Source organism: Periplaneta americana, chromosome 2 (genome assembly GCF_040183065.1).
Source record: "Periplaneta americana isolate PAMFEO1 chromosome 2, P.americana_PAMFEO1_priV1, whole genome shotgun sequence".
NCBI lineage: Eukaryota > Metazoa > Arthropoda > Insecta > Blattodea > Blattidae > Periplaneta > Periplaneta americana.
In genome coordinates, this window is record NC_091118.1 from 21,957,125 (window position 1) to 21,983,299 (window position 26,175).

At 34.8% G+C, this 26,175-nt stretch overlaps 1 protein-coding gene across 1 annotated transcript in view; it reads left to right on the forward strand.

Moving 5' to 3' along the window:
* The window catches only part of LOC138715916 (very long chain fatty acid elongase AAEL008004-like), a 56,807-nt gene that overhangs the window by 27,270 nt on the left and 3,362 nt on the right, over positions 1–26,175 (forward strand). The window contains exons 3-7 of the mRNA XM_069848939.1: positions 3,035–3,225; positions 4,686–4,772; positions 4,995–5,051; positions 16,952–17,057; positions 21,950–22,086. Coding sequence (XP_069705040.1) covers positions 3,035–3,225; positions 4,686–4,772; positions 4,995–5,051; positions 16,952–17,057; positions 21,950–22,086 — 578 coding nt within the window. The remainder of the gene's footprint in view (positions 1–3,034; positions 3,226–4,685; positions 4,773–4,994; positions 5,052–16,951; positions 17,058–21,949; positions 22,087–26,175) is intronic.

The window sequence follows — 26,175 nt, forward strand, 5'->3', positions numbered from 1 at the left end:
AAAGTGCCAGGTAAATAGTGTAAATAGCAATCAGTGTTTGTCAAAGTGCCAGGTAAATAGTGTAAATAGCAATCAGTGTTTGTCAAAGTGCCAGGTAAATAGTGTAAATAGCAATCAGTGTTTGTCAAAGTGCCAGGTAAATAGTGTAAATAGCAATCAGTGTTTGTCAAAGTGCCAGGTAAATAGTGTAAATAGCAATCAGTGTTTGTCAAAGTGCCAGGTAAATAGTGTAAATAGCAATCAGTGTTTGTCAAAGTGCCAGGTAAATAGTGTAAATAGCAATCAGTGTTTGTCAAAGTGCCAGGTAAATAGCGTAAATAGCAATCAGTGTTTGTCAAAGTGCCAGGTAAATAGCGTAAATAGCAATCAGTGTTTGTCAAAGTGCCAGGTAAATACTGTAAATAGCAATCAGTGTTTGTCAAAGTGCCAGGTAAATAGTGTAAATAGCAATCAGTGTTTGTCAAAGTGCCAGGTAAATAGTGTAAATAGCAATCAGTGTTTGTCAAAGTGCCAGGTAAATAGTGTAAATAGCAATCAGTGTTTGTCAAAGTGCCAGTGTCAGTATAATGTGTGTAATACAAGAAAAAATGAACAAAGAACAGAGTGCTGAGACTGGTTAAAGTCTAATAGAATTATTAACCATATCACAAAAGTAGTGAACACGACAAGCTCGCCTGGATTGGCTCACCAAGCGAGTACACTTGAGCCATCCCTGTCGAAGGGGGTTCTAACCCCATCACAGGAGGCCGGTGCCCAACATGGGACATCATGGCTAACATTCATTCATTCATGTCTGTCTGTCTGTCTGGATGTTTTTACCTTTTCACGCGATAATGGCTGAACCGATTTATATGAAAATTGAAATATAAATTAAGTTCGTTGTAACTTAGAATTTAGGCTATATGGCATTCAAAATATTTTATTTAAAAGGGGGGTCATAAGGGGGCTTGAATTAAATAAATCGAAATACCTCCCTTATTATTAATTTTCATGAAAGATATTACATAACAAAAGTTTCTTTAAAAATAATTTCCGATAAGTTTTATTCCATGCAAAATTTTTATAGGACTGATATTTAATGAGATAAATGAGTTTCAAAATTACAATAACAACGCCATCTAAGGCGGTGTAATGAAATAAAAAACAAATGACTTCGTCTATAAGGGATCTTGGACAACAACAATCGAAAGCTATGAAACATATGGTAGCCTACAGAGAATGTTTCTGTGTTTGTTTGAAGTAATATCGGAAGCTAAATTAACCGATTTTTATAATTAATTATTAAGTTAATTCACCATTGGAAAGTGTAGTTTCTCTAGATGGACATAATGCTATAATGTTATAACAGTAACGTCTGAGTGAATCGAGGACAGGTAAGATTAAAATAGCTTCTTATGCACAGAAAACTTGATAGGCATTCGTTTCCTGTATTTCTTAAAATAATTTTTATGACCAAATGAGTGGTCTCTGGATCAAAATGATCGCATTTTAATTTTTTTACTACAATTTAAATTAAGTAACATAATAAACGATTTATCCTTCTATCAAACACGAATGTTCCCTGGATCAAATGTCCTATTTTAATTATGTAATTACTTTATATTTATTTATAAAGGGTGCAGCGGAGCGCACGGGTACGGCTAGTGTAAACTAAATTTATTTACTGTACCAGTATATCATGCATTTCTTTCACATCTCTGTACTGTAGTCATCTCCTTATACACCCCTGTCTCTTTTGTTTACAGTTTCAGGTTACCTGGATTGTGTCTAGACATGCTATACTCGTAACGCGCATACATTGCAAGCATCGGGATATTTGTCCTAGCTCTATAAAGAGGTGGAGTGTGTTGGTGAAATGAAAGGGAGAAAACAGTACCACAATTTCCATCACAAACAGGCCAGGAATCGACCCTGAACTGCCCAGATGAAAGACCAGGAGTCCGTCACCCAATCACAGTCTACTATATACAGTCACGAAGCTTGAGTTTTTGAGGGTGCTAGAAACAATAGACTGTGACGGTACTATAGAGTCGGGCAGATAAAACCGGCCCGTGTTATGACATTGATAGGTACTAATGATTTGAAACAAACTTCAAATGGAATGAAAATAAAATGCATTTACCTTCATAATAAATGTTGGAAGTGCCCTCCATCTGCATCTAGACACTTCTGTGCACGTGTGAAAACACGTGTCAATTCCTCGTGGGTGATACTGCGGATGCAGTCCGCAAGTTCTCCTACTCATATGAACCTGTTGAGCCAATCTCGTGGTAGACTTTCGAGGACTCCTAGTCATAAATTAATTAATTCGCGCCGTAAGTTGAGGAGTCCGGACAGAAGGAGTTCTGTTCCTTGTTACATTTTTTATGGATCCAGTCGTACGCCATTTTCGCACCAAATCTTAAATGCTGCTTTTCGCTGGTACTGAGCGAAGCGGATATTTGTCTCTGAATAATTGTTGTGTTCCCTTAATAGAGCTGGTCTGTACGTACGCCTCCACAATGAATATTCGCTCTGGTATTGAATAATTCATGCTTATTTAAAGAACAACTCTTTACATGTGTTTAGAACGTCTTTACTTTTAAACAGCAACCAGAAGAGGTTATAAGCAACAATGGCGCAACAACAATGACACAAAACACGCGGAAGATACAGTATAGCCAACATAATTACATTTTCAAGAAAAAAGAAAGAAAAGAAATCAATACCCTACATAATTTATTTTCCAAATCATATGACATGAGATGGGGCCGGTTTTATCTGCCCAATCCTGTATTTTGCATTGCCTGTAATGAGGCGATATTAGCGATCCTAGTGGTGAGCAACTACCTAATGTTTGCACATTTACTACGTATTGAGCTTCGCGACTGTATATACTAGACTGTGACCCAATGTTAACGAACTGTGAAAATTTGGTTGAAATTTGTAAAATAGAGAAAAACATTTTGAAATCTACCAGAGTGACGCCTTAATAACAAAAATGTGTAGTGGAAGAGACGATTCGTTGTAGTAATAAACTTCTGTACGTTTCCAGATACGGAGGTAGAGTCATGGCCACTCTTGGGAGGTCCTGTGCCACTTTTCTCTATATTGGGGATATATCTCCTGTTCGTTCTCAAGGTAGGACCGAACTTAATGGCCAAAAGGCAGCCCTTTGGACTTCAATCTCTGTTGGTCGTCTACAACTTCTTCCTGGTTTTAGTCAGCTTATTTCTTACTGTGTTGGTGAGTAAAATTTCCGCTTACAATTTTATTTTGATAAACCTTCCAGATAATCGGGAGCTTGGTCGTTCTCAGGTATTTCAAAGCAGCGAATAGAAGAACTTTCATGGTCAGCTGGCACGATGTATTACTGACATCTTCCGTTGACGTTATGGTCGTAGTAATAGTTCTCTTTCCACATACAGGGTGAGTCAGGAGGAAAGGTACATGATATGAGATGTGATAATATTGGTGATTCTGAACAATAAAGTTTATATGAACATATGCTCTGTTCTTAACAGAATTTGACATACAGGTGTTTGAAAATCACGGTCGTCAGTCTCATGTCCTTCGTCAGCATTCACAAGCGGACACAACCAAAACGATATTAGGTTGTACTAGGATTAATAAAACGTATCCTGGGCGTTGGATCGGTCGCGGTGGAGTCATTTCTTGGCCACCGAGGTCACCCGACATTACTACATTGGATTACTGTGTGTGTTCTGCTTTGGTTCTGCTGTATTGTTTGTCATGAGCACAACGTAAAAACAATATGTTAATGGCTTATGAGCGAACATGTCAACGAACCAGTTATTACTACTGGTTCAAGAAATAAATTATTTATGCTCTCTTTTCTTTGAACAAGATGACAGTACGGAAATTTCGCAAAATCTTGCTATCGTAGCACAGACAACAACTTGTACAGCCGCCATGACAGCCATCGAACCTTCCAGCAGTTTTGTTCCTGTTTCGCTGCAGCGTGACGTCATTGTTGTCCACCGGTCCGGTGAGATTCGGAATACTCTGTACAGTAGCACGTTGAGGTTTAATGTGTTGAAAACTCCCATCTTTCTAAAATGTATTTGCACATTTGAATTTATTAAAATAACAAATTAGGCTAAATAAACATATTTAAAAATATTAACTTACATAGGGCCTAAAGTTTGCAAACAAAAGGGCAAATTCCAGTGTTCAGGACAGTTTAAATTACATAATAATCGTATAATAATGTAAGTTAAGTGGTATATTAACATTTTAAGTAGGGATAATTTGAGAAAAAATACTAGTTTAAAAGAAAAGGAAAAAACATCTATACGAAAAAAAAAGTTAAAAGTTAAAAATGTTATCAACGTTACTTAATTCTGGACTTATTTTAATAAACTGATACATTACTGAAAAGTAAAAAAACAACTGTCGTCATATTACATCACTTTTATTTTAGGCTATTTCTCCCTAAACGTATCACCCTGCGAAGTGTAGATAAAACGAGCTTTTGTCATAAATTTCAGCACGAAAGGAATGACATTAACAGAAGTGTTCAGTCTTTTGGAATGGCGAGAATTGCGTATTTAATTACCATAAGAATGTTAACTCACAATAATACGAATATAATCACGAGTAAAATGACGATAACCTAGTAAAATGGTGTCAGAGCTAAGAAGCATGGAAGGTAAAAAGTTGTTGACTAGTTTATTTGTTTACAGCCTTTTATCAATGGTATATTCGCGCATATGTACAATGAAGGCCACTGTAATGAAAGACATCATCCTTCTCTAGAAGTTCTCTACAAAGTAAGTATTATACCATATTGACATTAGTTTAAAAAAAATGCCACAAATTTATTCCATTACACTTTTCATTATTACCACAGCAATTCAAGTCTTTATCATATTGCAAATTATATTACTTTTTATAGTTTATATTCTTATATTATTACTATTATTATTATTATCATTATTATTATTTATTGTGGCATATTATATATTATATTATTTTATATTTTCATTCAACAGATGACGTCATACGGTTGGTGGTATATGGCATCAAAAATAATAGAACTTGCAGACACCGTAAGTATTGCGTCTATTACCAAGCTTATCAGGGCTATAGGACTACGTCAATTGCTGATGTGGTGACATAGAGCAGCCGCGGCGAAAATGCGACTCACGAGCACATTGTGGCTCGCAGTGATACCTGTGCATTTCTACCTCCCACAACCCCCACCCTCTTACTCACTGGAGTCAAACTCCGTTCCATTTGTATTTGCCTCTGATCTGCGAGTGGCATATCGTCGCAATATCTCTCTCCAATACATGTACTGTACATTTACAAAAACGAAAGTTTCAAGTAGGATGGGAGGACGCATTTTTTGCTGCCAATATGGTGAGAATATTAAATGTATGATTTGTTCACAAGTATTACGAGGAAAACGGTTGTATAACATAAAACGGCATTATACTACATGTCACCCACATTATGAAACATTGAACGGTAATTGTTGTTATTATTATTATTATTATTATTATTATTATTATTATCATCATCATCATCATCATCTCTGTACGTCAACCCTTTTACAGCAGATATACGAATGATGCGGTTAGTTCTTCAATTTGAACTCATAGATTTACAATGTGATGTTGCAATGAAAGCTAGATGTAAGGAGTTGACAGATGTTGAAGTTTTCAAATCTTTGTCAAAAAATAAATATCCGAAGCTTCGTTCTTTCGCTTGCTCTGTTGAAGCCATGTTCGCTACAACTTACGTTTGTGAAAAATTATTTTCAACAATGAAAATAGTTAAAACCAAATGTAGATCACGACTGACAGACAAACACCTTCGTGATCAACTACATCTGGCAGTAAATGACGTAATTCCTGATTTTGAAACTCTGTCGCAGAGACATTCTGAAGACAGTTAATTTCAGGTCGTGATAATGTGGCCTATGTTTTCTTGTACATTTCTCTTTTCATTGTACGTACGAAACATTAGTTTGTAGCCTTGTATTATATAAAATTATATTTAATTGCTGGACGTAAGGAAAATGAAAATCCGTTATTGAGTCAGATAGTTGCTTCATTTCCCCTTCGGGTGTCCGCCTCCCTCCATAGGTGCTATGCACGTTGCAAGTTACACAGTGGCTCGGCGCACGAACTCTTCTTCGCCACGGCTGACATAGAGCGTTCTCATAAGAAACGATACGTGTAACATAACGGCAGATGAAAAACTCCTCCCAGTTGAGATGAGTCTATAGTGAACTGCAAAAAAATATTAACTATATGCAGCCCGTTATCAGTCCAACGCAGTGGTCCCCGAAATTTTTAAGGAGCGACCCACTTTTGATCTGGACTACGGTTTGTGACCTCCACTACCGTGATGATTCTTAAGCCCATCCGAAAATCCAAGTAAAATCGCAAACAACTATAATTTTACTCAAAACCAGTGCATACCATCCAAAGAACAACTTTAAGCAACAGCTTTTACAGTATTTTCAGGAAGAAACTCAAAACAATTATTAAAATAGTCATAGATGGATGCTGATTCTGTTTTCAGACTGTTGTTTTAAAGTGGCTGATATTACACAAAATATATATTTATATATATATATATATATATATATATATATATATATATATATATATACTAGTGGCTTGTGCAGCAAATGCTGCTGCAAACTAAGTTCGTTAGACGTTCAAATAAAAATGTTTCAGATTTATTTTCAATGAACAATACTTGTTTTTTTGATAGTTATTTGCTTCCATAATAATGAAACATACTCCCTCTGAGTGGATTTTTTTAGCCCAAATACTTTTTCTTCAACCTATCCAACTTCAGTTTTAGAGTTTTAACGCGAAAACGCAAGTATCAATGTCAGGACGATAGCAGTAGCTATTTCAGGTCATTGTGGATTGTAGGCAAAAGTTAAAAAAAAAAAGTCAGGTTTGCTAAGCTTTCGAACAATAGCATTTTCGTATAGCTGCTGCATGTAGAACTTGAAATGTAAAGCGTAAAATCATTTTATCCTACTAAGAGATCTTGCTGAAATGATCTGGAGACTAAAAAACTTTTTAGGCCTCTTATTTTATCAGTAAGTAATACCTTTTGATCTTTCCTTAGGAACTGTAATTTTTGCGCTCTCTCTAGCCAATACTGAAGACAATGACACATATCAATATCTACACTACACCGCCATTAAGTATATGAAAAAGACCCAAACCCACTGGTTTAATAAGTATAAAAATATTTGATTTTAATAACAATATTATTATCTTACTTAAGTTTTGTAGTTATATATAGCAGTCACTCAGTAAATTATAGAAATGAAGATCTAAATTAAGATATTCTCTACATTTACTTACATAACCTCAAAACGTTTCACTTTCATGTCATCAATATAGCATCAATATTGTGTACAATTAATGAAAAATAGACGCATCATGATATTAACTATAATATTTAATTTCTAATGGTAATAATATCATCAAACCACCTCAAGTTTCGTAGATTTGAATATCCAATACACAGCTGTACTCAGAAAATTATACACTGCAGAATCAGTTTTTAATAACAAATTGAATTGAGCTCTAAATATGTCGGCAATCCTGCAGCTCATGGCCTTCGTGAAATAGCCTATTGTTTATTGTAGTGTGTGTTTTGTTCTGAAATTCAATCAATTCAGCCGTGATTGAATAAAATTAGTTCTCAAAACTGACAACAGATGGATTTTGGAAAATAGGAAAATTATGTAGGAAAATTGACATTTCACTGAAAACTACTACTTTTCCGAAAAACTTTGGATGCCAGGCATGAAAATGTGGGGTCACTCATTAAAATCCGTTCAGCCGTTTTCTCGTAATTTCCATTACCAGTTAAAATTATATATATAGATATATACTGTATATATATATATATATATATATTTATATATATATGACTGGAAAATCCATTGAAATATCTATAACTACTGACAAAATATTGCCAGTAGACTTTTCTCCCACAGTATACACCAGTTTTGGATCAAAATAACATCAAAAACAATACCTCGCCTTGCAAAAGAAGCTCTTTAATACTTTCATAATATTAAATTTGCAAACTCTTATTTATGCAAATTAAGTTTCCCATCAATGACTGCCACCAAAACAAAAGCAAGGAATCTCCTTGAACTTGAAAATGTTATCACTAGAGACGAGAATTTCATGCACCATAAAATCCCAAAATATGCTTGCAATCATGCACTATAAAACTATGAAACATGTAAGGTCAAGCGAAAAATACATTAAAATATGCACTTTCATTTTTGTTTTTTTTCACTAAAGTTTTTTTTTGCACAGTTAACAACTAACAACATTTCTAAATTGGTTTCTGTGAGGTTCCTGCGCTTGTCAGTCAATATTTTTTTGTAATCTTGCAATATGTGAAGCAGATGAGACATGCTGATAGACTTGAAATTTTTAGTAAGCTTACATTTTATCTGAAATTATAATAGACCTTACGGTTACCTGGAAATTATTTAAAAACGGACATCGTAATTTAATTAATTATTCTAAAGAAGTTTTGTGATGTTTTACAAAGAACAACTAGCATAGAAAATATTCGGAAACAGAATAGCAGTGCTTACCTCTTTACTGTAACAATCGTAGAATACGACATCCCCATCTGATCTAATAAGATTCTTTCCTTTAATTCACTGTGCAAAGAGTACACTTTTGGAACCTTTAACGGGAGGCATATTAAGCCACATTAACACAGAACAAACAAACACATTAACCACTTACAATGGAAGGGTTTCGGCTCGAAGAGGAATTTCGTATCCAAAATTTGTATACAGGCCCATCTTTACATCTCTGTAAAGCTCCCAAAAGCATTCGTTTGTGTAATGTGTGGTTTGTCTGTTAGAGCACTGTACAAGTTAAGGGGATGGGACACCTTACCCGTAAGCCTAGCTTAGCCTAGAAGCTAGTGCGAGTGGTAAAATGTCTGAAGCCCATTTAAGGACATTTTTCTCCAACGTTCTGTCTGAAAATATTGCAGCTAATGAAAAGTGTACATTGTTGTGTGAGTCATTGAATGCGCACAAGGACGCAACTTAATAAATGAATCATTCCAAGGCTAGGACATACAATGTATGATCATTCCACCTAAAAAAGCTAAATATATCCAGCCTCTGAATATATATTTCCTTAGACAATACAAAATATATGCTCGGAGGATAACAGATTACATAAGGACCCTTGCTGAGAATCCAGAACTTAACTTGGGAAATAGAGTGTTTTTTTTTTTTTTTTTTTTTTTGTCTTTACTGAACAACATGCTCCATTACATAAGTAATACTACATGTCTATTTGCGCTTAGAAGATTGCTATTTTCTTACAATCAGAGATGAGACTGAGTGTCATAATTCTATATGGTCTTGATAATTATATTTACTATTGTCCATATTTGTGTTTCCGTATTGCTACACACTTTGTCTACTTTCTAAATCTACCTCTCGTATGAATTTACAATATTCCTTGAAGTATTTGGAAATGAGATCAGGTCTGTTTGGTGGCCACCTTCCTCCTTTGGAATTTATGAGCCTTTCCAATTTGTTTCGGGCAGTGTTGTACTTCGTGCACTCGAGTAAAATATGGTCTACCGTTTCGTCACCGTTATTGCAGCTGCATGTTGAGTATTGTAGAATGTGAAATCTATAATAATATGCATTGATTCTTCCATGACCAGTTAGCATGGTTGTAAGTCCAGCTGAAAGAGGTATGTTCAGTGCTAGTCTCTGTGAAACTTGTGGAAAATATCTTCTTGTTTCCGCTCCGTTTCTTGCTTGCTGCCACTGATATTCCCACTTCGCAAGGCTTTCTTCTCTCAGAGTCTTTGTTACGGCACTCATGGGGATCTTGCTGTAATGTATTGTGTCTTCCCTTGTAGGTTTCTTGGCAAGGCGGTCGCAAGCTCGTTCCCGAATATCCCTATATGAGCCTTAACCCAGCTGAAGGTTATGTTCCAGCCTGTTTCTCTTAAGGAAGTCAGTTTTTTTCTGATGTCTTCTATTAATGGATTGTGGTTCCTGCTGTTTTCGAGGGAGTCTAGGGTGATCTTACTGTCTGAATACAGTGATGCAGTCTTAGGGGTGTTGTGCTGTAGTTGTAGATCATTAACTATATGAAGTGCTTTTAGGATTGCGAACTGTTCAGCCTGGTTATTTAAGCTTTCACCATGAAGTCTGAATTTAGATTGTTGTACGAGATCGCCGTCGAAAAATACTGCTACTCCTGAACCTACTCCTTCAGTGGATTTACTTCCGTCAGTGTAGATTTCATAAGCGTAATCTTCATTTAGCTTTGTGTCTGTAACAGCAGGAAAATCTGCTGGATGGGGCCATTCCCTGAGTTCCAAAGCTCTTTCAATGTTACTGTCTAGTAATCCTTTTTTTTGTCGTATAGCTTTTAGCTATCTCTTGTAACTTAATGGTTATAGGAGTCAAACCAGTAAGGACGCAAAGGGCCTCAGTTGAGAGTGTTTATAATGAAAATGCAATCTGTTAGCTATTCATAACCAGATGTCTGCTCCAGTGTACCGCCCTATGCTTCAGTATTCCTGGCTGTCAGCTGGTTACGTGAATCCTGAACAAGTCTCGGACTTCAAAAATGTAATTCAGGTGGCATTTGATTTTTCAGCACTGGAGTGTGGTTCAGAAGATTGTTCAGGTGTTGCTTCTGCGTGTTGTGCTTATTGCTCTGCTCCATGCTGTTTCATGCATTTTATAAAGAATCCTCATGTAGGTTACATTTTTAAAGAAGTGTATTTACCAATACCAACCAAACGAAGAGTTACACAAATGAATGATTTTACGGTCTTCATCACCTTTGTGAGTTAAGCCTATGTACAAATTTTAACCAAAAATTTATGTTCGAGCCGAAACCCTTCCCTTGTTAGGAGGTTCACACATTGCAAAGACAGTTTAGAGAATGATTCCAATTTTAGAAGAATCTAAATTGCTACTAGTACTGGAAAAGGGAGAGAGAGAGAGAGAGAGAGAGAGAGCGAGAGTATTTACAACCTCCCAAAAAAAGGGTGTTTTTGACCTTAATTATTTGTGGGCAGTTTCCTTAAATCCTCTATATTTCCTCCCTACTATTCTCAAAATATCCAACGTAATAAATCCATTTATGACACGCAGTCTGTAGAAGGTCGTTGATAAACTGTTGTAAAAGTGAACTTCCGTCCAGGGAAAGGTCCTCTATCATCTTATTGTGAAAATCTAAACATTTTATTTCATTTTTCTGTTATTTAGTTTTTCTTTCCTTTTCCTTTTCCTTTTTCAGTCCTGATTAATGACGCTAAAATAAGGGACATAAAAATCGAAAAAACTGAGGTGTCCATTCAAAACCATAAAAAAAATTACATTTAAACTGAATATAGGCCTAAAGTATTATAAGTATGATTAAGCTAAAAACTCCTTAAATATGCATTATGCATGTTTTATCCCCAAAAGGGCCAAAACATGCAAATATGCAAGGGAAAAATACAAATATTTGGAACCGGAAAGTAATGAAATGAATAAGTACTAAGTTTCAGCAATGTCCAATGTTCCTATAAAAACATGTATTTGCATGCAATTCTCGTCTCTAGTTATCACTGTGTGTGTATCGATCGAATACAGAATCCAAATTTGAGGATGTACTTTCTGGAAAACAGGCGCATTTATCACATGGTTATATGCTAGGCATTTATATGGATTGTCACCTGGAATGGAATGAACAAGTGAATCACACTTCCAAAAAAATATTTTCTATTATTCACTCATTAAAGCGACTGAAGCACTATCTTCCTGATAAATTAAAATTAATCCTTGTACAAACACTCGTGATGCCACACTTTGACTACTGCGATATTATATTAAGTAACCTAAATGCAAATTTGAGCAGCAGGCTACAACGTGTGCATAATGCGTGCGTCCGTTATATTTGTAATATTCGTGAGTATGATCATGTTTCCCCGTCTTTCCAAACTCTGTCTTGGCTAAGGCTAAGCGATCGACGAGCCCTGCATTCTCTTGTTCTCTTATTTCAAATTCTGCGCACCACTACCCCAATCTAGTTGGCTTCTCGTTTTCAAAATTTATCCACGTATCATCATCCAAGTACAAGATCTCATCATAACAATTTACTCATTACGAGCACACCCTACCACAAGACATCTTTATATTCTTCATCTTATACAGTTTCAGTTGCTAGAAATTGGAACTCGCTTCCGAGTGATGTAAGGGGTTGTTGGACAATAACTTCATTTAGGTCAAAATTACATAAATTCTTACTTAACAAATTAATTGCTGATTAATATTTATTACATATAATGAAACTAACATCTGTCCATTCTTATTATTATTATCATTAATGTCTCTAAATAGATTTACAAAACCTCTAATGGCAATTACATTAATATTCTAATTATAGAAATATAGTATATATATATATATATATATATATATATATATATATATATATATATTGTTTTTTCTCCCTGTAACATAGTTCTAGTAAGCTTATATTAAATTAATTTTCATCATTTTACTAGCTATCTCAAATCTCAAATTAATTGTAATTGATTGAAATAAATTAGCTCATAAATTAAGTTACTACTTTACCTTATAGGTTTATCTAAATTTAAATAAATATGTAATCTACTAGTCTTTAAAACTTTAAAACTTAAAAACTTAACTGAAGAATATAGCTGGAGAACCTTTTAAGTGTAGTGTAAATATTTGTAATTTAAATATGTATTGTGTTAATTAAGGCCGGTTGAGTGGAAGAGAAGGCCTTATGGCCTTAACTCTGCCAGCGAAAATAAAACATTATTATTATTACTATTATTATTATTATTATTATTATTATTATTATTATTATTATTATTATTATTATTAACGTGATCAAGGATGAGAATGGTGACTTGCTTGCAGACTCTCATTCAATCCTGAACAGAAGGAAAAATTATTTTGAACTACTAAATATACATAGGCCAAATAGAAATGATCGGGACGAAATTGAAATACAAACTGCTGAGCCATTTATACCCGAACCCACACTTTCTGAAGTCGAAATTGCGATAGAAAATCTGAAAAATTATAAGTCTCCAGGTATCGATCAAATTCCAGCAGAATTAATACAAGAGGGTGCAAGTGCATTATTTAACGAAATTTATAAGCTTGTACTTGCTATTTGGGAAAAGGAAATTGTACCAGAACAATGGAAGGAGTCCATAATCGTACCTATTTTTAAGATGGGGGACCAGACTAACTGTAGTAACTTTCGAGGAATATCACTTTTGTTGACGTCGTACAAAATTTTGTCCAATATTCTTTTGAGAAGATTAACTCCATATGTAGACGAAATTATTGGGGATCATCAGTGTGGTTTTAGGCGTAATAGATCAACTACTGACCAGATATTTTGTATTCGACAGATAATGGAGAAAAAATGGGAGTATAAGTGTACAGTACATCAGTTAATCATAGATTTCAAAAAGGCATATGACTCGGTTAAGAGAGAAGTTTTATATAATATTCTTATTGAATTAGGTATTCCAAAGAAACTAGTTCGATTAATTAAAATGTGTCTTAGTGAAACGTACAGCAGAGTTCGTATAGGTCAGTTTCTGTCAGATGCGTTTCCAATTCACTGCCGGCTAAAGCAAGGAGATGCACTATCACCTTTACTTTTTAACTTTGCTCTAGAGTATGCCATTAGGAAAGTTCAGGATAACAGAGAAGGTTTGGAATTGAATGGGTTACATCAGCTGCTTGTCTATGCAGATGACGTGAATATGTTAGGAGAAAATGCACAAACGATTAGGGAAAACACGGGAATTTTATTGGAAGCAAGTAAAGACATAGCTTTGGAAATAAATCCCGAAAAGAGAAAGTATATGATTATGTCTCGTGACGGGAATATTATACGAAATGGAAATATAAGAATTGGAAATTTATCTTTTGAAGAGGTGGAGAAGTTAAAATATCTTGGAGCAACAGTAACAAATATAAATGATACTCGGGAGGAAATTAAACAGAGAATAAATATGGGAAATGCCTATTATTATTCGGTTGAAAAGCTTTTATCATCCAGTCTGCTGTCAAAAGATCTGAAAGTTAGAATTTATAAAACAGTTATATTACCGGTTGTTTTTTATGGTTGTGAAACTTGGACTCCCACTTTGAGAGAGCAACATAGGTTAAGGGTTTTGAGAATAAGGTACTTAGGAAAATATTTGAGGCTAAGAGGGATGAAGTTACAGGAGAATGGAGAAAGTTACACAACACGCATTGTATTCTTCACCTGACGTAATTACTTACATACAAATGGCTTTTAAGGAACTCGAAGGTTCATTGCCGCCCTCACATAAGCCCGCCATCGGTCCCTATCCTGTGCAAGATTAATCCAGTCAACATCATCATATCCCACCTCCCTCAAATCCATTTTAATATTATCCTCCCATCTACGTCTCGGCCTCCCTAAAGGTCTTTTTCCCTCCGGTCTCCCAACTAACACTGTATATGCATTTCTGGATTCGCCCATACGTGCTACATGCCCTGCCCATCTCAAACGTCTGGATTTAATGTTCCTAATTATGTCAGGTGAAGAATACAATTCGTGCAGTTCTGCGTTGTGTAACTTTCTCAATTCTCCTGTAACTTCATCCCGCTTAGCCCCAAATATTTTCCTAAGAATCTTATTCTCAAACACCCTTAACCTATGTTCCTCTCTCAGAGTGAGAGTCCAAGTTTCATAACCATACAGAAGAACCGGTAATATAACTGTTTTATAAATTCTAACTTTCAAATTTTTTGACAGCAGACTGGATGATAAGAGCTTCTCAACCGAATAATAACAGGAATTTCCCATATTTATTCTGTGTTTAATTTCCTCCCGAGTGTCATTTATATTTGTTACTGTTGCTCCAAGATATTTGAATTTTTCCACCTCTTCGAAGGATAAATCTCCAATTTTTATATTTCCATTTCGTACAATATTCTGGTCACGAGACATAATCATATACTTTCACCTGACGTAATTAGGAACATTAAATCCAGACGTTTGAGATGGGCAGGGCATGTAGCACGTATGGGCGAATCCAGAAATGCATATAGAGTGTTAGTTGGGAGGTCGGAGGAAAAAAGACCTTTGGGGAGGCCGAGACGTAGATGGGAGGATAATATTAAAATGGATTTGAGGGAAGTGGGATAGGCTATGATATTAGAAAATGGATTAATCTTGCTCAGGATAGGAACCAATGGCGGGCTTATGTGAGGGCGGTAATGAACCTCCGGGTTCCTTAAAAGCCACTAAGTAAGTAAGTATTATTATTATTATTATTATTACTATTATTATTATTATTATTATTATTATTATTATTATTATTATTATTATTATTATTATGTTTCAAAATACAAATTAAATGGATCTCAATAAGGAGCTTCTTGTTTTATTTTGTAAACTATCTCAGGATCCCCCTCAGTTCTTTACACGAAGTCCAGAGGGTCGCGACCCACACTTTGGGAACCACTGGAACCAATGAGTAAGATAATGCTCTATTTTTTTCAGTCACCTACATGTAAATTGCATATAATAAATTTGAGTTTTAAGTAATCTATACTAATAATAAATCTGTAGCCGAAATTTTTCTGGTAATTTTCGATTTTCCAAAAATAATTGGTCCTAACATATATAATTAACCACCCTGAAACCGAAAATCGCATTTTTGAAATTTTTGTTTGTATGTCTGTCTGTATGTTTGTTACCTTTTCACGCGATAATGGCTGAACCGATTTATATGAAAATTGGAATATAAATTAAGTTCGTTGTAACTTAGATATTAGGCTATATGGCATTCAAAATACTTTTTTTAAAAGGGGGGTTGTAAGGGGGCCTGTATTAAATAAATCGAAATATCTCGCTTATTATTGATTTTTGTGAAAAATGTTACATAACAAAAGTTTCTTTAAACATTATTTCCGATAAGTTTTATTCTTTATAAAATTTTGATAGGACTGATATTTAATGAAATAAATGAGTTTTAAAATTAAAATAACTGCCATCTAAGACGGTTCAATGAATTAAGAACAAATGACTTCGTCTATAAGGGACCTTGGACAACAACAATCGAAACAGGGGCCTTGGACATCAACACTCGAAAGCTATTAAACATAGCCTACAGAGAATGTTTCTGTGTTTGTATGAAGTAATATCAGAAGCTAAATTAACCGATTTGTATAATTAATTATTATTTCACCATTGGAAAGTGTAGTTTCTCTAGATGGACATTATTACAGTAACGTCTGAGTAAATCGAGGACAGGTAAGATTAAAATAGCTTCTTATGCACAGAACATTTGATAGGCTATTGTGTACATTCGTTTCATGTATTTCCTAAAGTAATTTTTATGTATACATACATTTTTATCTCAGAGAATTAACGAACAACGAGAGTGTATTGATTTAGTATGCAGTAATAGTACGTTAGCTTAGCAATCCATTATTTTATAATTCAAATTTTAACTATGTTCAATTGAATCGTGTTAAAATACATAAAATATATATGCAATAAATGCAATGCAAAAAAAATTGGGTAATGAGCGAAGCAGATTATCTTACGCTGTTGTAAAAACTGTTCCCTGGATCAAACGCCCTATTTTAATTATGTAATTACTTTATATTTAATTCTAACGGGTGCAGCGGAGCGCACGGGTACGGCTAGTATGTTATAAAATTGAATGGGTGGCTGTAAAAAACGAGCTCATCATCATTTGATAATAATGGGGAAAAATTGACTTCTGACTTCATTTGAACCAGAAATATTAATGCAAAGGAAATAAAACCTTCTTCATATAATGAATTCAAAAATCAATTTTTGTTCATTATTTCCAAATGATGGTCAGTTCGGTTTTGCCAACACCGATTCAGTTATGTTTCTTTTCCACGCAGGTCTTTTTCGTCCTCAGGAAGAAAAAGAGACAGATTTCATTTCTGCACGTCTTTCATCACACATCTGTATCACTTATCGTCTGGTTTATAATGAAATATTTACCTGGTAAGTTGTAACTCACAATAGTACATTATGCAACGAGCCTATAATGATAGTAATTAAGAAGCGAGTATGGATGTTTATGAAACTCGCTTGCGCTCGTTTCATAATTTTCATACGAGCGTCTTAATTACCATTATAGGCGAGTTTCATACGACTTTTTATGCTCGACCATATTTCTAACTTGAAATTATTCATTTTATTTGTATCTAACTGACCTTAAGCAATACCTCGTAAATTGTGAGATATACACAGACGCGAAAGTATTGATTTTTTCAGAGGAACAGATGTCCACATTGACCTTGGTAGCCTATAAGAACCTACAGAGTAAACTAAATATTAACTTTCATATAACATTGAAATTAAATTAGACATTGAAAAACGAGATGACAAATTGAATTTATTTGGATATTATTTACAATTATCGCTAATTATTATAGTAACAGAACATAACTTTCTGCGACAGTATTGGATTTCCAGCCTCCGTGACTTTTCGCTAATTCTCTTTCGATTGCATATCCGAGAATAATCGATACTTGCGGTTTTATAACGGTAGAAAGCTGACTTGTCATTGGCTGAACACCTGTAAGCTGACTTATCATTGGCTGAACACCTGTACTTTAATGAGTACATGCATTAAAGGACTGCTACCAGGTGTATAATTACTACATTTCGGCATGGTCGAGCATAAAATTAATTAAGGTATATGTACACCCACAAAACGCAAAAAATGAAGAAAAATTAGGATTTTCAAAATATAACTATTTTCATAGAGAATTTTCTCCCCTTTAATTTGACATAAGAATTTTCGATTTATGCCTTATGGTTTTTCAGATAAGTCCCATTTTCCAAAATGCTGCGTCATCAGCCACGGTCACTTACTTTTGGAGTGCATTACTTTTCGAGTGATCTTCGTAGCAGTCAATCCCTCGTCCAGCATTGCTTGTAAAATAAACTTCTTTCTAGTCCCGAAATAAATGCATAGATATCTGGGCATCATCATTTGACTGAAAAAACGTTTTTACATAATGAAGTAATTTATAATCTTTTACTGTTAGTCATAAAACTGTAAATTTGTGTGTCAATGATGTTGTACATCATTTTAATAAGAGTCCAAAAGTAGAAATTACAATTCTGAGGAGGATGGGCATAAACCCTGGGACAAACACTATCGCAGGATTTGTTGCATCAATGGAAATAGGGACAAAAATGCCAAAAAAAAAACATTTAACACCTGAAGTTAAAACAAGGCGGAGGTATTTGAGAGGCAGAAAGAAGCTGAAACTGGACCGACATGAAACTGCTTAAGGGGTCACATATGATGATGGAGTCTTCTAGGCTCTGAAAGTTTGTGTCTCATTTCCAGTAAATAGTAGAGTATTTAATTTTTCAAACATGATATCTCAGCCAAATATGGTGATATCAAGAAGATATTGGTGCCATTTTGAAGCTTGAAATGTCCCCCAGTGCCTGACAATGAGTAAAATAACATTAATATAATTAATAATTATCTATGGATTTTTACATGATTTATGCAACATAAAATATTATTGTAAGTTACATATACGGTAATATTTAATTAATGTAAATAAAAATAAAAAATAGCTCTATATCAGGCACTAAAGAATAGTTTTAGCTATAAAACAGTGAAAAAACGGTGGTTCTATCTTAAAAACTTTATGAGCTATCATGTTTCAAGTTGCATGTCAAAATTATAAACGAAATAATTTTTAAAAACAATTTAGACATAATTTCAAGGAATCTGTTCACTTCATTATCTTTTTGGTACCATTCTCAATTGTATAAAAATTTTACAGAGCAAAATTATACAAAACAAAATTGTTTGTATGTAAAGTTGTACATATACCTTAACATGTATGCATTTGCCGTGGGTATCATACCATGCGCTAAATTTTAGTGTGTAGTCAAGAGTATCGCAGATAATTTGTGCCATAGAAAACTGGGTAATAAGCTTGGATGAAGGCTAAGTCAGAATTTTGTAAAAGATGTGTTATTCGACCATACTATGTAAAATACGCTAATTAAATGTGACGTAACTGTATCTTAATAACATACAGTACATTAAAGTACTGCTATTCACTGTTATTCCAACTGTCGATTTCCAACTAAGCGTATGCGATATTGATTATTATTGTAAGCCTTGAAAGCAGCAATCCAAAATGGCAGGAGCAAGTTTTGAAAGTGAGATTGTGAGATTGATTTCAAAATAAACATTAATCCAACTTCAAACATTCTACTGGGAGCCATACCCCAGATAAATTTCACAAACTGCACAATGAACAACATCTATTTAAGGGGAGAGGGTGGTATTTTTTGGTGAAAAATGAGTAAATTTTCAAAAAAATCTTTAAAATTCTCTGTGATATGAGTCGAATGCATAGCATGATATTTTGTGGGTATTTGTGCCCTTATCGGCAGTTGAGACGCCATGTTTAAACTTTCTGCGCTATGGATTTTTAAATCACTTGCCCCCTTTTATCGGTTTACGGTAACTTCATTTTTTGCTACATTGCCAGACAAAAATGGATATAATTTCTAAACTACACTGATCAAAAAAAGTTAAGCATATTTCCAGTTTACCCAATAATACCTGATATTTATGTTTCTTTTGGTTTTATGTGGCACGTATTATGTATACCAATTCAAACTCTTTCATTTGTTTTATTCTGCATCACTAGGTAACGTCCAAATCACGGCTAGTAAGCAAAGTCTGTAATTCGAGCAAAGTTCAATCAGTGTCGTTTTGCTTCATAGTGCTTCATAGTGCAGTAAACAAAGTCTGTAATTCGAGCAAAGTTCAATCAGTGCCGTTTTGCTTCATAGTGCTTCATAGTGCAGTACAATGGCTCCGAACACCCTTACAATGGCAGACCGCATCAAAATCATCACTTTGATGGAACAAAACATGAGACAAGTTGATGTTGCTAACATCCTTCATGTGAATCAGAGTATTGTCTCCAGACTGTGGAGAAAGTTCCAGGAAACCCAGTCAATAGCAGATCGACCTCGCGAGGGCCGTCCACGCAAAACAACAGCAGTTCAGGACCGGTATGTAAGGTTATCTGCACGTAGGAACCCTATAACCTCATCTACGACTCTGCGCCATGACCTGCGCGAAGCCACTGTGTTGTTGTAAGTAGCCAAACTGTGCGCAATAGACTTCATGACATAGGGTTGTATGCTCAAAGACCACTCAAGACTCCAGCACTCCGTCCACATCACAAGGGTGCTCGTGCAAGATGGGCTAGAGCACATGAGAATTGGACACGAGACCAATGGGCCAGAACTTTATTCTCAGACGAAGTGAGAATGGGCCTACACCCTGACTACAACTCTATTCGCGTATGGAGACGAACAGGGGAACGAAATCATCCCTCAATGACCGTGAAACGTCACCAACAGTTTGGTGGTTCAATCTTGTTTTGGGCAGGTGTCATGTTTGGCCGCCGCACACCACTGGTTTCAATAGAGGAAAACATGACTGCTGCCGTGTATGAGAACATCCTCCAACCCATAGTAAGTGGTTTTGCAGAGACTGTAGGAGAAGGGTTCACTCTACAGGACGATAATGCTCGGCCTCATCGTGCTCATAGTGTGCAGCGGTATCTGGTAGAGCATGGGATCCGAAGAATGGATTGGCCAGCATGCTCACCGGATATGAACTGCATAGAGCATGCATGGAGCTTTCTCAGGAGAGCCATTTACAATCGTCCACATCACCCATTAACGATTCAAGAACTCAGGAATGCTGCCTTGGAAGAATGGGACAATTTGCCTCAGGAGAGCTTAGATGCGTTGGTACTGAGTATGCCCCGTCGCATACAAGAGTGCTTCAGGGTTCGTGGAGGACCAACACGTTATTAAACAGGGCACTGAAAGCACCATTTCCTTTTCTTTGATGTACGAATTTCAACTTCCCTTATCTTTTCCGTTGTTTCCAAACAATGCAACTTTTTCATTTCATATTGAGTTCATTGTTAACAAATAGTGTATTTCTACTTTTACGTTTATTCTGTGGAACCAAGAAACCCAATTATAATTTATCTATTTTATTTTAATTAATAAAAACCGTTATATGCCTAATTATGCTTAACATTTTTTGACCAGTGTATTAAAGATACATGCATGAAATTTAGAATACACATTCTTTAGACTATTAGGAAACTTTTCTCTGTAACAGAATTTTGTTAATTGATTTCATTTTAAAACTACGTCCGTTTGTTTTCAAGAAAGGAATTCAGAAAAGTGTTACTAAATTTTAATTGTTTATTTTACAAACGTAGGGACTAATATCAACATTCTGTTACAGACAGTTTGTAGAACATGCTTTTGCAAGTACTATGCAAAAAACTGGACGAATCTATCTTTAAAAATGGTTTAGATATATCGGTTTTAGTAAAATTCTGCATTGGGTATATTTTTTTTAATCTGGGCCCCCAAATAATTTTTTTTCAAAATATTTATTTTTGGTTGAGTTGCTACACCTATGAGCTCTCTACATACAAAAAATTAATCTTTTAAACGAAATAAGAAAAAAGTTTTAAAAAATACCATCCTCTCCCCTTAAAATAAAATAAATTTTGATCATGTTAGTTTTAACATGCTAATAAAATGAGCTCATTTCCTCTGTTTTAATGTGTGTTGCTTTGAGGTTAAAATTTCCAAACCAAAGCTCTGCAAAAAAAAAAGTCAATAAATATTGCGTAGACGCAAAAGTAGCCGTGCCTGCCATCTATTGAGCTAGTCGAGAACACGCTGAAAAGACACTTATTATCAGTACCTATCATCTGTTGGAATAGTAGAAAATACGCCGAAAATACACTCGTGGTCATCGTTTCATTATCAGTAAGGTAAGATATGACTTTCTTTCTTCATAGGTCAACAAGCCGTCATTTTCTCCTTCCTCAACTCATTTGTTCACGTGTTCATGTACGCGTACTACATGTTGGCAGCGATGGGACCCAGATTTCAGAAGTATTTGTGGTGGAAAAAGTATATGACAAGGATACAACTGGTAAGTATGTACAGGAAGCGTTACAAATATGAAATATAATCTGAGACGAGTTGTATTCTAGCGGAAGCCTTCCAAATTACTATCACAGTCTAGTATATACAGTCACGAAGCTTGAGTTTATGAGGGTACTAGAAACAATAGACTGTACAGGTACTATTTCGCATTGTCTGTAATGAGGCGATAGTAGCGATCCTAGTGGTTAGCAACTATCTATGGATGCATATTTACTACGTATTGAGCTACGTGACTGTATATACTAGACTGTGTTACTACGCACTGATACTCTCTTTAGCGGGAATGTGTTAGTTTGCACTTTGCAGTTAGAAGCAGAACTGTTGAAACGTTTATCATTATTGCGTTTTCGAGGAAAGTGAAAATTTTGGCGGTAGGTTCTTTTCTTCAATATACATTGTTATTCTTCAATGTTAGAAATATGAATTATATATATTCTTAAAGAGAAATAATCTACGTTTATAACACTGTATGTTTAATTGATTTGGTTTTTTAAATTAAGATATGTTTTGAAGGTTATGACTTACATCAGTGTATGACAAATATGAAATAAGGTCCCTGAGCCAAATAACGCCATGTATAGGCCTACCTTTAACGCCACCCTATTAAAATTTGTTAACGACACAAGTTTTCGGTAGCGCACTACTGTAGCCTGCATTCGCTTGCAATCTAGTGATGAAATGAGTTACTAGCTGTCCGCTGACATTTACGAGTGACATGATATTCCATAATTTTCCTGTTGTGTGTTGATAGTGAATGGCTGTTCTTATATCAAGGTAAGAGGCAATATTTTATTTTGTGTGTTGAGAAAATAATAACTATATTAAACTATATATTTTCGTGATCCTTAAACATTCTTCTATGTATAGAAAGTATTTGCTATCTATAAAATTTGAAAATGTTAGAGAAACAGGCATGTCATGGTATCAAGTACTCAGTAGCGCTTTAACGCCATGTGGCGTTAAAGGTCTACAGACAAAATTTTAGGTTATGTTAGTACTAAGGCTGACAGTACAGCATCAGTGTGAAAACATCAGGAAAATCACTTATCTTTCAACTCACAAATGTTCAGAATGTGCAGTGATGATATTGGTTCAATCGCTTATCGAACTCTTAATTTTTTTTTTATTTTACATAACTTAATTTTTTTTGTTTTACTTATTGGAAAACATTCATATTAAACTAAGGTAAATGCTTTTGTGTTTAATAACTTTCTACTGTGTCACATTGTCTCTTTTTTTTAAAGTAAGGAGTCATTGGAAAACATATTTTCCTAATCCATCTGGTGTTTCAGTTTCAGATCAAGATTCTTTCATTAGTATTGAGTGATTTTGTATCTTTTATTAACAGAAACTCAAATTTAGTCGCTTAGTTCAATTTGTGTTGCTTAGGAAAAATAATTCATTAACAATTATAAGTGTATAGGTTACTAGAAAATAGGTGGCGTTAATTGGACAACCTGTTCCTAATAACGCCAGTTTACAGAGTTTTCCTATTTGAGTTCTAATTCTTGTTCGGTATATAATATATCCATTTTCATTGTGCTATTTTGTAAAGATAAGATTAGAGTTTCTATTTCTTAATTTTCATGTTTGTACATAGCTTATTTCCAGAGCAAAAGTGACTGAAGTGTTAAGGTGGCGTTATTTGGTACGTGTACCTTACTATAGCAGTGTTGCCAATTGAATTCTTGAAAACGCACTAAGCTACATTGCAGAAACGCTGGATTGCTATACTGTCAATGTAAAAATAAAATGATTTTACCGCTGTGAGTTTTAAAAAAACCCTCTAAATCCCTATATGAGGAATACAAATTTCATTAATTTTACCCGCTAAACTAACACTGAAAAACGCCGGATCTAGCAGGAAAACCTATGAATTGGCAAACTCTGATTATTAGTATTCCATCTTTATATTCTGGATTTCTGTTTCGTTACTAGTGTTGGCACCTTTAGGGGTAGGGAACACCTCACCCTCCGACAAACTTACAAAACAGTCCAATGAAAAGACAATGCAAGAAGCTATAAAATAAGTTAGAGACGATTCATAAGGATTCAGTATTACGGTTGGGAAAACACCTTCCAATGAAGATGCTGAATGCTTGTTAATAGTATTCCATATTTCTATCTCCATTTTTATGAAGGAAATATGTTAGATTTTGAGAAAATCATTTTTTAAAAACGTTTTATAATATCTCACGAACTTCTATGTCCGGTGTACCATATACAGGGACATTCAGCAATGCACAGGACGATACTTTACGTTCAGTATTCATAACATGTAGGTTCAAAAACGAAAAAACAAAATAGTATTCCATATTTGCAACACTTCCTATAAATATTCTTCAGAGAAACAATTACCTAAATTTTACGCGGTTTTCAATTTCTCACGAAGGGAATATCAAGAGAAAGCTTTTGAATTATCACACATAATTATATTGTGTTTAATAGTATATTACGATACAAGAATGGGAAGAGCTTTTTCAATTTTCGAGATATTCTAATGCTCTTGACAAATTAATTGATTAACTAGTGGACATACGCGTGTTAATTATGTAAGATTTGTGCGGCTTGCAGCTGTTTCAGTGCTTCACGCACCATCATCAGAGCCTACTAGACCACGGCGTCATCTCGAACTTCTCTGCCTGTTATGTGGGTGTGTTTGATTGTTGAAAGGTGTTGAAGAGTGGAGTCAAATAGTGTGTGTGTACTGAAATTGATCTGTCTGCTGAGAATTTGATCGGGGTGTGTTTTAGTGTGTTTGTATATTTCGTATTGTTCCAGTGTGTTGAGTTTTTGATTCTTGGGTTGTATGTGTAGGATTTCCTTGTCCGTATTTATGTTATTGTATGTATTGTTAGCATTGGTTATGTGATCGGCGTATGTAGATGTATTGCGTCCTCTGGTTATTGCTTTAATGTGTTCTTTGTAGCGTGTTTGGAATGATCTGCCTGTCTGTTCTATGTAAAAATTATCGCAACTATTACATGTGAGTTTGTATACACCTGTGTGGTCGTATTTATTTGTTTGTGTTTTTTGTGTGTTGAGATGTCTTTGCAGTGTGTTTTCTGTTCTGTATGTTATACATACATACATACTCAACAATGAACATAACAAATATACATACAACATAATATACTGGCACAGATACGTAGATGACATACTCATACTATACAAAGGAAACAAAAGACAAATACACAAACTACACCAATACATAAACAAATTACACCCAAAACTTCAATACACACTAGAACTTGAAAACAACAACTCCATAAATTTCCTAGACATCACCATAACAAAAATCGACAACAAACACACCTTCAAAATATACAGAAAACCAACAACCACCACCACACACATACACAACACATGTAATCACCCCATACAACACAAACATGCTGCATTCAGGACAATGGTACACAGATTACTCAACATACCCATGAACCAACAACACTACAATGAAGAAGTGAACACAATCAAATACATAGCACAAGAAAACGGATACAATCCAAACATAATAGACAACATCATAAGGAAGACAAAACAAAAACTTAACAAACACAAAAACACGCAAAACACAACACAAACACAAGAACACAAGAAATACATCACACTAACATATGAAAACAAAAGCACACATAAGATCGCATCTTCATTCAGAAAACAGAAATACAACAAAACATACAGAACAGATAACACATTACAAAGACATCTCAACACACAAAAAACACAAACAAATAAATATAACCACACAGGTGTATACAAACTCACATGTAATAGTTACGATAATTTCTACATAGGACAGACAGGCAGATCATTCCAAACACGCTACAAAGAACACATTAAAGCAATAACCAGAGGACACAACACATCTACATATGCCGAACACATAACCTATGCTAACCATACATACAATAACATAAATACGGACAAGGAAATCCTACACATACAACCCAAGAACCAAAAACTCAACACACTAGAACAATACGAAATATACAAACACATTAAAACACACCCCGATCAAATTCTCAACACACAGATCAGTTTCAGTACACACACACACACACACACACACTAT